Consider the following 16,387-nt stretch of genomic DNA (forward strand, 5'->3'; position numbering starts at 1 on the left):
TATATAAACCTATGGAGTAACTTGTGCACTCCACTACTCTTGTGTTTCTATTTTTGATATGTATTCTAAAACAGTCTAGCACAGCTGTTTTTAGAAATACAATTCTATAACTTACTTTTAAAATTGTGTAGCAGTGATAAGTTATGTTGGGGTACTTTCCATTATGATTTTTTTAAAGTACGTTTTAAGCTGTGCTTAAACTTATGGGTAAATCAACTTAGTGTATCTTGCTTCTGAGTAGACATGCATAGGATAGCTCTATTTAATCCTTTTATCCTACAACAATTAACTTATAAGCAAGCTTTCCATAAGCTGATAGGATTGATTTGGAGAACATTTTTAAAAGTCTGTTTAAAAAAACAACAGCTTCCTGACCCTGAAATATAGGAACAAAAAATTAATGTTCCTTAATATATTTTCCTTTCTGCTACTGTTAACCACAAAGTCAGTGATGCTTTTTTTAAAAAAAAGGCTTCCAGCTTCCTCAGATTTCACGTTTTCATTGCATAGCTGATCATTTAGGGAACAGGCTTGTTCCAGACAGCTTTAATTAAACTGTGCTGCAAAACCAGATATAGATCAATGGAAATGATCCATAACAAGAGGCTAATCATGTATTTAGCAGTGTTCAGTCCAGTTCAATCACCTTCTCCAGTTTCTGTGGCTTTGCATTCATGTGGCAAAGGCTGAGTGTGTGAATGTATTCTCTCTCTCTCTCTCTCTTAATCCATCCCATTAGTGGCCATATGCCTGGGCTTCAAGGGAGACAAGACCTGTCTGCAATCTGCCAGGGATTTAGAGACATCAATAATTTGTGAACAGTCATGTTGGTACTGGTCGAAGGGTTAAGTGCTCGGCACGCCAGGGGCACCTCTTTTGGGACTGGAACTCTTAGTTGACTGTTAGGAACCTGATCCCCTGTGAAGCTTCCCTTCAAAGCACATGCTGCATGTCAAATCCATACAGCTGAAGCAATGGAGCTTTATTAGCTCTGGGATTTAAAGGCCTGTACTAAGTGATATAACAGTGTGTTTGGTTTATATGCAGGGTGGAGTAGCAGAGAAAGGAGCAAAATGATGACACTGGAAAGAAGGTGGTGCTGAGATAATTGTATTATTTCTGCAATGAGGGGTGTGTTTTTTTCACTTTAATTTACGAAGATATTTTTCAGGCTAGTCCTCATGATTTTCTGCTAGGAACGGCAAATGCTAGGAACCTTCTTCAATGGTAAATAGATTATTTGTCTAGAATTTGCATTGAAACAAATACTCGTTGTACCGTGAGGTGCTGAAATGTTAATGGGACAGTACAGGTAAAAGCATATTTGGGACTTTCATAAAAAGCAAGATGAAACTGATATATCTACAGTATATCTATATCCTCGTCCACTGTAGAATATAAAGTAGCTACTTGAGCTGCTGAGATACTGTAGCTTACTGAGTTAGTGCACTAGGGCTTGGGAGTTCATTTCCCCACTGTCTCATGTAGGAGAAGAATCAGCAGGTGTGGCCTTAAGTAAGCTACATGATCCCAAAGCACTTCCAGAAGCAAAGACTGGTAAACTACATCTCTGAGTACTGAGGGGTAACCATAAGTCATGATCAATCTGATCATGTTTTTATTATTGTTTTACTTTATGATAACATATCCCATCAAAATAGGAGTTTTAAATGTCAGAATGTTAAAAATTTCTTTCATCTGAACCTCACATCATCATCATCATCATAATAGTGTACTGTCAAGTCAATTCTGACTTATGGTGAATCTCTTCAGGATTTGCAAGGTACGGAGAGCACTCAGAATTGGTTTACTCTTCCCTTCTTCTGGGGGCTGCCCTGGATCTGTGCAGTTTGCCAAAGGCCACTTAGTTAGCTTTACATGTACACTAACTAGGATCTGCCTTTGGATCATTTCATTCTCTGCCAGATAAGATAGATAGATAGATAGATAGATAGATAGATAGATAGATAGATAGATAGATAGATAGATAGACAGACAGACAGACAGACAGACAGACAGACAGACAGACAGACAGACAGACAGACAGACAGACAGACAGACAGACAGACAGACAGACAGACAGACAGACAGATGTGGGTTTGAAATTATTAGAAATATAAATATGTGTATTGATAGCTTAGGTCTTCCCAGTTCAGTGAAAATTGGGCCCAAGACCCACTAAAAGCAATGGAAGTACTTATATGGCACTGATTTCCTTGGGAATAAGAGGAAGTGTTTTACCAGATTGTCTTCCTGGATGCCTCTCATCCATTTAAGAAGCATGTGGAAGTGGAGGTATAGATGCACAGGTAAACTTTTAGTGGCCTTATTGGAACTCACCCTAATCGAGTGCATTGCTGGAATACATAAAATGGGTTGCTTTGAACATGAAACATGACGTCCTTTTGACCTCTAGAGTGACTATTGATCTTGGGTTCAGTTCCATCAATAATCAGCTCTCACATCAGCAGTTTCCATCTGTTAACCCATTCTGAAGGCTGTAGTTTCTGTATGAGAAAACCTTGAGCCTGTAAGCTGAATGCTCAGTTCCCTGTAAAACTGTTAAGTAAAAAACAATTTCTGTGGAATCTCTGAGCAACACAAGGTTGCTCACAGCTCTGTAGTCAGTACGAAAAGATAACATTTTCTGCCTACACAGCTAAGAATCTTACTGGTATGAAACACTGCATTACTACAATTGTAGAATCTGACTGTAGGAGGCCAGCTAAAAGCCAAGCCTGCAGCTTTTTCTCTATTTCAGTTCTCTTCACTACTGCATAGTTATAGAAAATATATCCAGATATTTAAGTGTTGCAAGGCCTCAGTTAACTACATTGTTCTTTAAAAAGATGCAACATTACTTAATAAAACAAGTGTTTGCTGCAAATAATTTTTACATGGTTTAGCCATTTTTCCAGATTATTCGCACTTTGATTGCATTACCTGTGATAAGATCTGTGATGTGTAATTATGTCTGTTAATGATGCCCAGATCATCAGATAAGGAATTCTTATTTTCTCCCAAACTAATTACTGTGCTGAATGGTATACTTTAAAAAAAGGTTTCTGAACAATGACAAAAAGTGTATTGTATTGTACTAGTGTATATTTCAGTATCCAGAAATGCAATAGTAATAGATAGATAGATAAAACTTTATTACAGTCAAAAGACTAGCCACAAATAAAACACCAAAATATATAAATACACAGAAGTATACAAAAATATTGGGATCGAATGCAAAGCAATAATCGGTTCTGAGGTGAACAACCACAGCATCAAGACATCTTCCTTAAAGCAATTCCAAAATGTCTAGCAAACCATGCTCTAACTACAGAGGCTCATCCACTTTTAGGGTCCTTTTTCTAATGCCCATTGCAGCAGTACGAAATTTGGCAACACTATGTGTAAGCATGGGATTGGAGTCAGAAAATAGTGAAAAATGTCAGTTCTCTATACATTTAAGAAATACACAGATTTGGGTGCACCCACCCAACATGTGACACCCTATTGACCCCTGAGGGGGTTAGGTTTGAGTGAATGTTTAGAATTGGACTGTACGTGTTCCCTGAATTAGAGAAGAATAGGAGTACTGACCTGGGAATCAGTCCCTATATCCAAAAGATACTGTTTTAAACAAAACAGCAGCATACCACAAAAGAGGAAGACTCCCCTCCAAAAGAAGAACTCACTTCAGATTAAAAAAGATATAAAAGCATGGAAAATTAGAAATACGTGAATTTTTGTTTGGTCTATAATTGCCAGCCAGCATCGGTCATGGGCAATGTTCCCTCTAAACTGCACAGCTGCACCGTGCTGTATTAGTGCTGTGCACCCACAGTTAGTGTTGCTGCCCATTTGGTTCCAGTCGTGGCTGAAACTTTGCATGCACAAGGCGGGATTTCTGGTCAGTGGTGGAAAATTAGAGAGAACATTAGCCATGGCACTTGGCGGATCCAGGGAATTGAACTCCAAAAGTTGATTCCCCCACCCTCACCCCTATTCTGTCACCAATTATATCAAAAACAGGCAGTAGCCAAGCTTTCTACTGCAGGGCATTCAACACATGGGATGCAATGAGCACTGCCTGATGAATTCATGGCAGAACTCTTGGGGATTGCAGTCCAAAAAGATATCTCTTTTTTGCACACCTCAAATGCTAGCCTGAGTATTCTAAATACAGTACTTTGTTTTATACTTTTTATCTGATGTGTTTGTGTTCTGCACTCTTCCAGGTTATTTTTCTTTTGCTTTAGATAGTATCTTTCTTTTCAATATGTTACTTTGTTTAATGGTGCAGTGTTGAAAAAATTAATGGATAGAAAAATGTCAGTGGATCTGTTTGTTTATATTTTAGGACTCCAAAGACATCTTGAAGAACAAATGGGCAAGAAATCACCAGCTGTAGTTATGGTACCTGTGACGGATTTACCTGGCATGAAAATTATTCATATAGCATGCTGGCTCAGCCCATAGTTCAGCAGCATCTGTAACTGGGATGCACATCCTACTAAGAGGAAGAAGACACTGCGTGATTTTTTTTTTAAAGGCGTACAAATGCACTCCGTGCATTTAAAGATATTAACAAGCAAAACCATACATGGAAAACTGTGGGGGGGGAGTACTATTTTCTCAATTTTTTTCTATGGAAATTTTGAAAGTCATCACCAGCATTGAACATGGAGTTAGGAGATGACATCAGTAACTCCAAAATCTCTCTGGCCCATTATTTTTTGTACCAGATAACAGTAGATTGAATAAAGATCTTGTTCCAAGGCGATGAGTCACCAGCCATTTATACCAATACATTAAGCTTAATGTACTTTCACATCCTAAGTAGAGCAAATGGTCTTATATTGCCCAGGATCCAAAATGTTGCACACATATGAAGTGCCATCAGCAGCTACATAAGGGGAAGAACGGCAAAAACTCGAGGGACTCATTCACATCTCATAATTGACAGCAGGAAAACATAATTGAGTACTTAGATTGGATTGGATCTTCTTAAAACCTAGCATTCCAGAAAATGGCTGCTGGCATGCATATCTCACAAAATCAACTCCCATTACAATTGAACTACAGATAAGCTTTTACCCACTGAGCACACAGAGAGCTTTTTCTTCTGGGACTAAACAAGACATGTGGGGCATAAGACAGGCTTACTCTACAGAGGTCCTCTCCCACATGGCAGAAGATACAGATGGACATCACTTGGCAGCAGTCATGCACAGTCTCCTAGCATTCTAATAGTTCTCTGAATTAGAATTCTTTCCTCTTCTGTAACTTGTCCATATGTAGAGTTTGTAAGAACAAAGAGTCCCATGGCACCTTAAATGTCTCTGCTGGGGCTACACTCCGTGCATTTAAAGATATGAATTACAGCATGTATAAAATTATACCAGATAAATTATATTTATGTTTAGGGTTCCACAAGACCTTTTGTTGTGTCTTCTGCAATACACTAACACAGTGGAAAATTTAAAATATGAAATAATTTCTCTAAAGCCATTTGAATAATTTTGACCAAAGTTCATAGATATGGATGGATGCCATCTACTTCTAAAATATTGGGTACAGGTATAGTAATAATGACTGCTAATTAATGGATATTCAATAATTTCACAGATTGCATGCAGAGTATGCTGCTAAACTGCCCTCCATATTTTACTCCCAGTATTTTAAATATGTTCTGACATAATGGTTTATGGCTCAAGCTTTCATTTTTTACTGCACATGTGGTGAATTATACCAATTGTCATTCAGTGTATTATTGGCCAAAATCTACTTGCTTGATGTAGCTTAAAAATAGTGTAACTTCTAGAAGTGAATTTGCCCCAGTCATTTTTTGTGAGTTGTGTGTTCCTGAGTATGCTGATTCAACATATTGTATAATGTCTGCTGTGATTTTTTTTAACCTGAAGCAGTTTGCCTCCAAAAGTGGCATAACTACACAGGAGGATTTGGGTCTTTCTATTTTTGTATGACGGACAGAAGTATATTTATACATGACTTCCATGGTTGAACCTTTAGGGCCTCTGGCAACACACTATGGAGACATTCAAGGGAAAATTAGACAATGATCTGCCAGATGAAGTTTGATTTGGATTCCTACATTGAATAGGAGGTTGGCCTTATAGGGCTCTTCAAATTCCATTATTCTATGATTGTAGGAGTCCTACAAAGCTAATAAATGGCATTCCTCACCACTAGCACCACCAGCCTAACTATTGATAGTCCTCTCGTTTACCCATTTATCTTCCCATAGCATTGTTATGTTTTCTAGATTAAGCCTTAGTTTGTTGATCCATTTATAGCCCTCTGTTCAAGACCTAAGCAGTTGCCTTTGAATTTGTAGATTGAAATGTGATGTAAGGTGATGTGTTATTGATGTAGTGATAACATATTTGCACAAGATTAAGATGACTTTCCCAGGTGGCTGTTAAAGCATAGGAATCCTGAAGCACAAAGACCATGGGTGGAACACATGTTAACCAATACAAACCTGTGCAGTCACTCCTTTAGAAGGGTCTGAAGTTATCATAATTCTGAGCCTTCCAGTCTCAACCCAGCTAGGTAACTGTGAACAAGATGGTATGATCTTTCATTATCAGAGACCACTCAGATGTCCAGGATAGCTAACAAAGCAGCACTCCCAGGTTTTCTTCTCCAATGTAAATTATCCACTAAGGCAACCAAGCCTGTCAGAATCTGAAAACCAAGAGAACCGCCACCTTCTCCAGTCTCGTATTCAAGAATGGCACATATGATATCAAACAAACGTTATCCAATTCAGAGAATCCAAATTTTACTTTTTAAATTGAAGTCTGACTTCTGACATTTGAAAAGCAATAGGTCCTGTACCCTTCCTCATTAGCAACTTTCAAGGTCCAAGTGTTAGACCCCAATCTCAGATGACAGTAGCCAGGAAGAAATGAATTCAAAGGGTAGGCAATAGGTCTTACTTTGCAAAAAACTAGTGCAAATCTATCACAGTAGCTACAGAAAAATGTCAGCCTACAGTTTTAGCCATACAATTGTGTTAAGTCCATGGATGATGCAAATATGTCGGACAGAACAATAGTTTGCTGGGTTTTGAGAACTAAATGCTGTACCCAGCATTTGAATTTGAACCTTCTTCCATCAATTTGTTATTGTTTTCTTCTGAGTTTAAAAAAATTGATAGCCAGCACAGTAACCAAATAAAAGTGCACACAAATAACTATTTTCATTTTGAAATTCACTTCTATATGCTTTTAAAAAAGGAAATTTATAAACAGTTTCCTTTACAGAATGCCTTTTGATAATACTGACTTTTTTTCTTTGAAAAAAAATCCGACATGTTCCCAGTAGTCTATCAGCTAGGTCGGCTGAATTTTTAAATAGGAACAAGGCAATTTGTACAATATTGATATGCAAGTTAGATGCTGCTTCACGTTGCGACCCAAGACTTATATAACAGAGGGAAATGTCTTATCACCTTTTTATCTTTTCCACACTGCAGTACTTTCATCATAACTACCTAGGCCTGCTGCATAAGTTTCACACAGTCCTTTTTTCAAGCTCTTTGTAACCAATATGTGTGTCTTCTGACATGGGAGAAAAATGAAGTAGAGAGGTTTAATATTTGAAATTTATAAACACCAAAAAACAAAAGAGCTACGACGATTGACAGTGCAATAGATTTTGCCTAGACAGGTTTTGATCTCAGGAGTGTAAATACATATGCCACAGTAAGACATTAGTTTTGAGGGCTTTTTTTAAAATAGATATGCAAACAAAGAAAAAAACTGGTTTCTTTGATTTTTATTAAACCCTCTGGAAAATTTACAATTTATTCATGTTATGACACTCAAGCTATGTTGGCAAAGATACCAGTGCTGCAAATGTAAGCATGAGGAAGGAAGAACTTAAATCCAGATGGGAAACTTCGTTAATATATAACTTAGAAACCAATGCCTTCCTTCCTTCCTTTCTGAGAGTATGAAGAGATGGAAGATATACCCAGAAAATTAGGCTAGAGATGAGATCAATTTGCATAATAAGCAACATTCATAAATAAACTTTCTAAATCTTTGAAGTACCTTCTGTCTGACTAACGGTATGATCCTGTATCCACTTGCCTGTGAGTAAATCCCATTGAGCCCAGTGAGAAGGACTTCTGAGTAGGCATGCATAAGATTGTGCTATAAAGCTTGAATTGCAGAGATGGCGGACTTAGATGGAATGGTGAAACAAAACTGCAGGAGGAAAACTAATAGGCTATAACTTTCTGTTTCATTCTTGCTCAAAGCTGTCGAGATGATAGCTGAGAACCTAGCGAGGCTTTACAGTACACATGGCTGAGCTGCCATAAAGGCATCAGAGCTAATCTTCCTAGATAGGTTAAAAGATGGCATATGGTATTTTAAGCACAGATTATTTGGAGGGGGGAAATCCTCAAATTTTATAGTGAGGTGAATCAAAGTCTGATTTGTTAAACCAGGTATCACTGGTGTATCTGTCTTCCCAAGCTCTGGATCTCTTGTGGGTACTCAAAGCCAAATGTCTCCTGTGTATGAGAGAGGTGATCTGAAGCCAGCTATTCTCCTTCAAGGATGTTCTGTTCAATCTATTATCTCTCATAGGCGTGCTAGTCTACTCTATCAAAATACAGTGATTGAATAAAACATTTTATCTCAAATAAATGAATGCACTGATTTAATAAAGGTTTCTAGTGTGTGGTATTATAGTTCCCTAGATGAACACTGAAATTTCAAAATGTGAATGCTTTTCAAGGGTCCAAGTTAAATCATGACCAGCTCTCTCAAACTGTGATTGTATCTAGAAACCCACTTAAAATGAAATTGTTCTTTGTTTTTTTGATCATCTCTAGTCCTTATTTTTAGGTAGCCTGTTTTTACTATTATAACAGTGTCTGACACTGGGGATTCATTTTAAGAAGAGATGACAATTTACTAATTTATGATGTCTCTTCTTGTATTTTAATGTTTTTGGCAGGCTAGCCAGTGTTGATGTATTAGCAAAGCATCCCAACTGCAGACTGAGATTTTGAAAGTCATACAAAAATCTTGCTTTCATCTGATGAAGACTGAATATTTTTGACATATTTTAAATTTTAATTTATAAAAACAGACCAGATACCTGAGAAGGAAACTATTCTGTCACATGTAAATGCCTCTCTTAATTATAATTCATTTATTTGAATGTTTGCCCCATTTTGCTGATTTCAGATTTTTTTAAAAAAAAAAATCAATTTTCATACTCATGTCTAAATATCTACAGGCAATGCCCACGTACACAGATTATGTAACCTGTTCAGCTATACCCTTATTACTTTCAAGAGCCTCTAAACTAGAATCTGTTGTTCTATTCAAGAACATTTCTTCATTTTGAGCTCCTGTTCAATGATGTCATGCCATTGCTAATTTGACTTTGGATGTGGCATCTCTAAAGAAATACATGTTGTGTCCAAACAGGGGTCCCCCCCATCCAACAGAGTCTTCTCTTTCCTGCATTTCCTTCTTCATTTATTTTACCTGGAAGAACACTGGATGCTGGTTCTCCCCACCCCCATCACTTTCTTAGTGCTATTTTTCCTTTGTGTACATTCATGCTCACTTGCTCTGTTGTTAATTCCACTGTGTAATGCAGATTTCATGAGTTTTAGAGATAGTTCTGTCCTTAAAAAATAATGACATTAGTATCCTATTGCCTAGTTACGTTCAAGAAGGGCAATCATGTAAGTGTTGTCCAGCACTCCCCATCACATGAGCAGTTGTGCAACGAGGTTTAAACCCAGTTCAAGAAGGGGTTCATTATAGGGAGGTTGATGCAGCTGCGGAAATATTCACACAATTGCTTCTCTCCTCTTGCACAGATACGTTTCTTATTCAGGCAATAGGATGCTGGCCTGAAAGCCATTTGTTCTTAATATTTTAAATATAGTACAAGAAGACTGTGAAAAAGGAACAATCATTTATGCTAGAAGTTGCAGCTTATTTGTAAGACACTTCCTCTTTAACTACATTTTCACCCATTCTAGTTCCTCAATTTCCTGAGAAATTGAGCTTCATCGAACTCATCCATCTAAATTGGGCCCTTCAGGCAAATGGCTGTTCCAAGAATGAAATCAAAAGAGCCATTAAACCAAGAAAGCAACACCAAACTGAAGAAGAAAAACAGCCACCCACAAATAAAGTATTTCTGCCACACATCAAAGGAGTCACTGACTGTGTGGAAGCATTTTGAAAAAACACAAACTACAAACAGTATTCAGGCCCACCACAAAAATACAACAAATGTTACAGTCAACAAAGGACAAAAGGGACCCCCTCATCATTGCAGTAGTATACCTATACCTTACGGTTGTGGACAGGTATATATTGGAACCACAAAACACAGCATCCACACCAGAATCAAAGAACATGAGCGACACCGCAGACTAAAACAACTGAAAAAATGGCAGCAGTTGAACATGCCCTAAAACAAGCTGGACATGAAATTCTCTTTCAAAATACTGTAGTACTGGACAACACCAGCAATCATTATGTTACACTGCACATGAAAGCCATTAAAATCCACAAACACCAGCAGAGCTTCAACAAAAAAGAAGAAAGTTTAAAACTCAACAAAACCAGGCTCCCAGCACTGAAAAATACATCCTACGAAAAGTCAACGAATTCTACCCAGCCACAAGGACCAGTGATCTCTGCACACAAAAGACAAGCTAACGACACACATCAATCACAGTGACAGATCATCTGTCCCCCTTACCACAACAATACACCCACAACAAAAACACGCTGATCACCATAATTACCCAATCCCCTGAAAAGGACAAAAGCTGTTCCCACAGCTATAAATACTCAGCTATCAAACAAACTGCACCAGAGCACAGACAGAGTTCTGACTCCTGTCCTCTGAAGATGCCGGCCACAGAGACTGGTGAAACGTTAGGAAGAAAAACCTTAAGAACACAGCCAAACAGCCTGGAAAACCCACAACAACCAATTTTTTAAAATATAGATGAGTTTGGCATATGTGTAATGGAACTTCCACATATTTAGTATTGTATTTGTTCTCGTTTTGTTTTGTTTTAGCATACAAAATACTGTAATACTACTAAGTACTGTTAGTAAGATTTAAATTACATGTTCACCTTCCCTTTTTTCTCAGAGTCCCTTTCTCTTAATCACTTCAGCAATAAAGGAACAGGCATCTCAGATCTTCTGACTGAATAAAGCTGATCTTGAGTGACGTCCAGGTAACTTGTTTCAATTCATTTCATTCAACATGTTCACAAGGAATATGTGGGAATGTTTATCTTCCAGCCAAATTTACTGGTCATAACAAAACGAATTAATCATGAACAATAATATCCCTGCATTTGTGAAACCACTTTATCAATGTTGATTACCCTACAAGGTAAAAAAAACATGGTAAACATTAGATCTGTGACAGCAGTCTCTACAAGATGGTCCATGACAGCATCTCTACCTTTTGATGGAGAAGGAAAAGATAGTGATATTTAGAGCCAAGCTTTGGGCTCTAGCCTGTGCTGTCTTTGCATGTATAGACATTTTAGTAGTTATACTGCCTCCCTGCCCCCACTGGTGTTTGGTTCCAGCACTGCAAGATGTGACTGCCTTGCTAGCACAATCCCTGGTGCAGACAAACAGCTTTCCTGGGGTTGAGATCCTGCCACTCACATAATTATTTTGAGACAGACAGCTCCATTACTTCAGCGCCTCTACTTCAGAAGAGGAATGGAAACATTAGGAAAAGTTTTTTTCCCTTTGATGTAGAATATGCTGCCACTTTTTGTTATTAAAATAGGAACTAATGTTAAATAAATAAAATTTTGCCTGGAGGCTTCTGAAAACTAACGTTGTGTTTTGACAGTGTCACTCTTTTTTCCTCTGTTCCTGAAAGCATTGTGTGAGCTAAGTTAGGACTTCATGATTTTTGCTCTATGCTACATATATTAAACTCTTTCTTCTTTTTAACTTTAGTTGCTTCTGCTCACAGGACCATGAACAAATTCTCAGAGCTCATATCAGTTGTTGTTAAACTGTTCTTTCCCAGCCACAAGCCTGTGCGCACACCTTTCTTCTAACCAGGAGCAGATTCACCAGCAGGAGAAGACTGAAGGAAGAGACTTGCTACTGTTCTTTCCTTACGTGAAGCAGAGAATAGGTTCTTGGAAGGATCATACAAAGGAAATTAACAGTGCAATTCTAGATGGGTATCCTCAGGAACAGGCCCCCTAGAATGAGTCTAGCATTGTGTTAATGGATGGTTCTGCCCTCCCCCCCCCAAAAAAAAACCTTTTTTGGAGCAGACAAGAATGCAGTAGGGAGGGCAGAACTTAATTAGACACCATTCTGCAAGATTAGTAGAAAGTAAGTCTTGTGAAACTGCAATCTTGTGCCCAGTTATATTTTTCTATTTACAATTTCATGGCTGCTGTCACCATCTGCAGTGATCATGGAGCCCAGGAAAGTAAAATCTGTCACTGCCTATCTTCCCCTTAGGGCCTGGCATGCTCTGGTCTATGGGGTCACGAAGAATCGGACATGACTAAATGACAAAATAACAAGAACAAAGTGACTTTTCCAGATAGAGCTTGACAATTTTGCTTTGGAGAACACTCCTTTGTGACTTACACTGTTTGGGCACCCAAGTCTCTTCCCCAGTCCCTGCACTTATCTCATCAATGGCTAGCTCAGATCTAGGGAATGTTTATTTCTGGATCACAAATTTCAGAATCCCTGACTAAGACAGCGGAAAGAGTCTGGGATTTGGAGGCCCCTAAAGCAAATTTTCAGAGTTTTGGCTAACCTGCTTAAAGAATGCAGTAGGGAGGGCAGAACTTAATTAGACACCATTCTGCAAGATTAGTAGAAATTAAGTCTTGTGAAACTGCAATCTTGTGCCCAGTTATATTTTTCTATTTACAAGACACTACTTTTTCCTAAAATCATTACACTAAAAATTGAGGGTCTTCTTTTACACAGAAGTAAGCTGAGATAGCTGAGGAGAGAACAAAAAAGCACATATCTTGCCTGTGTAAAAAGGCTTCCTTCAGTCACGAGGCTTAGCTTCCTGTAGTCAGGAGACTTTGCTTCCTTCAATCACAAGCCGTATGGAACTGATGTTAGCTGATCATGTACAAACGAACTGGGCACACCTCCTTGGAGCTGGAGCCTGTAGGCTCAGATTCAGCAGGGACTCCTAATGTCTGAGTGTTCTGAGACCAGAGGCTGAATACTCAAAGCTAAGTTTTCTTAATTTGGGGGTTAGAAAAATGGGGGGGGTTATAAACAGGGGCATGTTATAAACTGAAAAATGTGGTATCTGGGATTAAGGTCCACTGATCTCAGTAACACTTATTTTGGGGTCTAGCATTGTGCTATAAAGCTACTGTCCTGCAAACTCTTGAGAGTAATTGGAGCTCACTGTAGGGTGTATTGGTTTTCTACCCAGGTATCAGTGAGGCCCAATGTCACTTTTAACTTTAGACAAGTTGCTGTGTTAAGAGCCAAACTGGAATACCCTGAAGAGCTAATGTTCATAACAGTCTATTAAAAAGAGATTATAAAGTACTGTGCAAAAAAATAGCCAATATTGGTTTAATGGTCACTTCCAGACTACATTCTTTGTTGCCAATTTGGAAGGTGTGATTTCCTTCACAGAACATAACCTTACCATGAATCTTGAACATTCTCTTACATCTGTAATGAGCAACTCAGGGTTGTCAAAGCTTAAGCCTACGACTCCTCTCAGCCCTAGCCCGCATAGGCAGGGGTGAGAGATTGCAGGAACTGTGGGCCAAAATCATCTGGAGCGTCACAGGTACTCACTCCTGCTGTAGGTGCATTCTTCAACCTACTGACTGGGTCAGGAGGTCAAAGAATTTGCTAAGACGCACTTCCCTCAGCAAAGGATAACATCTGTATACAGCTTGGGAGGTAAATTTACCTCGGCAAAAACTAATAATAATGAGAGGAGGGAGTCCAGCCCATTACCCAACAGATCAGTTGACTATCTGGATATGTCTGATGGAGAAAGCTGAAATGAACAAAAGTGCCACTTAAAACATCTGCAGACAGCAGGCAGAATAAACAACCTGTTGACTAGTGAATGATACCCAAATTAGACCTATCTCAGGAAAGAACTGATGTTTTTCTTCTTTGTTTAGGACAGAGATGTAGGCAAAACCTTCTAGATCTTGTAAAGCTGTGTGTATGGTTAGTTATTTTAACTTTTTATAATCTACTTGTTTTAAATTAGAAGTTTGACTAGTTCAAAAGAGTAAATACATTAAGCATTTAATTAACCAGCACTGCCTTAAGCATACATTTCAAACATCACCATCACCACTTTCCATTATATACTTTCTTCTCAAGTCACCAGATGCCACATGGCTTGAAATGGGCTGAAATCCTGTTGCAGAGCTCTGCATGCGGAGTGGCAATGATGTCATTATCAGTTAAAATTAAAGGCTTATTAAAAGGCTTTCTTTGGGAATTTCATCATAATTTTTACTAGTCATATTCACACTGAAATTATTTTAATTAGTGATTTGCCTTTAATCATCAGCAATTTATCACTATGAAACTGCACAATAGGACTTCAGCTAATGTATTTTAAAAACATATATATAGATGATCACCATTAAACAAGCTTGTTAAAGTTGTGCTTGCAAAACCCAGGTGGGTGCTCCAGGTGAGTGTATGATGCTTAGCCATGATAGAACAGAAGCCAGCAGGCATCAAAACACCAACTTTCTATTTCATTCCACAGGCTCAGACATATTAAGATAAAATAGCAATGAACAGAGAGCCCCAAGCAAATGATAAGCTATCATCTGTCACCTCCCACTTGTTAACGTACATCTAAGAAAAAGCAAAGATATTGTCAGCTTTTGCTGTCACATGACCAGTATTTCCCAGTGAAATTGCTTTTCAGCTTGACTTAATGAAAGAAGCTACAGAAGTCAGTGGGCTTTTTCTCCAGATATGTGGATTCGCCATCTTTTTCAGGACATAAGGATTCAGCAGCTAATGATCCATCTTTTTACATCTCAAGAAGTGGCTAAGACAGCTTACACAGGGGAAGAATAAGTGGTTCGACCATTATGGAAAGCAAAGCAGCTGCCTTTGGTTAGCACATATTGAGAAGGAGCAGTGGGTAGCCATGAAGTGTTCAAGGTGTGCCACATGGCCTGGCCTGCACCCCCTAAATTAGCCTTATCTCTTCAACATCCTACAAGATCCTGTTTTGTCCACATTGTCAAACTAAGATTCTAATGCCATTACAGTTAACTTCTGTATGTGCAACTTGGGCATGGAGACTATTGTGTTCTTTGCCTTAGGTGACAAAATACCTTGCCCAGAGGGAATTTGTTTCAAAAGGGTCAAACAGTTAAAACTATTTAAATGAGGCTTGGTAGCTTAAGAAAAACCTACAACAATCCAGCTCAGATAATAAAAACCATCACTTGATGTGCTGAATACCTGTTAAAAAAATATATATATATGAGATAGTGAATCAACAGCAAAGCAGAGGCAAAAAAAAAAAAAACCTCCCCGGACAATGACTTTTTTGGACAATTAATTGTTGGGCTACCTCCTTACTATTGTGTCTGTGGCCTCTTCTCCAATTCGGTTGCATTAATGCCTCCAATAGCATCTTATGGTCACTCCATCTTGCGCAAAACACTGAATAGAAGGAATATTCAATTTGTTCAATTACTTCAACAGAAGAGATAACGTTCAACACACATGTAGCTGAAACACACATAAGGAAAGGAGACTAATGTATGGACCACCTAAATCAATTGCTCAAGGTTAGCACAAATAAATCAAACCCGATGTTGTATCAGTTAGACAAGTGACCCTGAAGGAGCAGCAAAATCTGTTGAGAGTATTATTGCTATGTCAGAGTTTTAGACGTTTGCTTAAATTAACAAGAAATATGTAAATCTGTAAAGTAGAAGAAAAGACCTCTATATCATTGCTATGGAAATCCAAACAAGCAACATCTAGCACTACAATTTAATGTCATTGTACATTGTCAAGAGCATAGGAAGTTTATTGAGGAAATGTAAAGACTATTCAACTTGGATATTCCTATCTCTTTGTGGCCTGTAAGGCTTAACAAAACCAGAACATTTTTTCTATAGCCAATGGGCATTGGTCTCAACTGGGCTCCATGGAAGCGCCACAACTAATCTTCAGAATACAGACTGTTACCATTTTCTAAGGTATGTTAAAGACTTAGCAATTGTGTGTCTAGCTGTGGTGTTGACACTTGTGAATTTTGGTTTACCATGGACAGTTCATGATCAGGATGGGGGACCCCCGAAAGCCAAACATTTTGAGATGGC

At 38.3% G+C, this 16,387-nt stretch overlaps 1 protein-coding gene and 1 long non-coding RNA gene across 4 annotated transcripts in view; one reads left to right on the plus strand and one right to left on the minus strand.

The window, feature by feature from the left end:
- DPH6 (diphthamine biosynthesis 6) overlaps positions 1-8,856 on the plus strand; it is a 335,370-nt gene extending 326,514 nt beyond the window's left edge. For all 3 annotated transcript variants that reach the window (XM_072986316.2, XM_020789398.3, XM_078391924.1), the window contains one exon: positions 4,355-8,856. In XM_072986316.2, the coding sequence (XP_072842417.2) occupies positions 4,355-4,473 (119 nt within the window). In that variant the 3' untranslated portion in view covers positions 4,474-8,856. The remainder of the gene's footprint in view (positions 1-4,354) is intronic.
- Positions 8,857-13,297: 4,441 nt separating this feature from the next.
- The window catches only part of LOC110076867 (uncharacterized), a 45,888-nt gene continuing 42,798 nt past the window's right edge, over positions 13,298-16,387 (minus strand). The window contains exons 3-4 of the long non-coding RNA XR_012082579.2: positions 15,628-15,788; positions 13,298-15,515 (exon numbers count right to left, since the gene is read on the minus strand). This is a non-coding gene — a long non-coding RNA (uncharacterized LOC110076867). The remainder of the gene's footprint in view (positions 15,516-15,627; positions 15,789-16,387) is intronic.

Source organism: Pogona vitticeps, chromosome 1 (assembly GCF_051106095.1).
Source record: "Pogona vitticeps strain Pit_001003342236 chromosome 1, PviZW2.1, whole genome shotgun sequence".
Taxonomy (NCBI): Eukaryota; Metazoa; Chordata; class Lepidosauria; order Squamata; family Agamidae; genus Pogona; species Pogona vitticeps.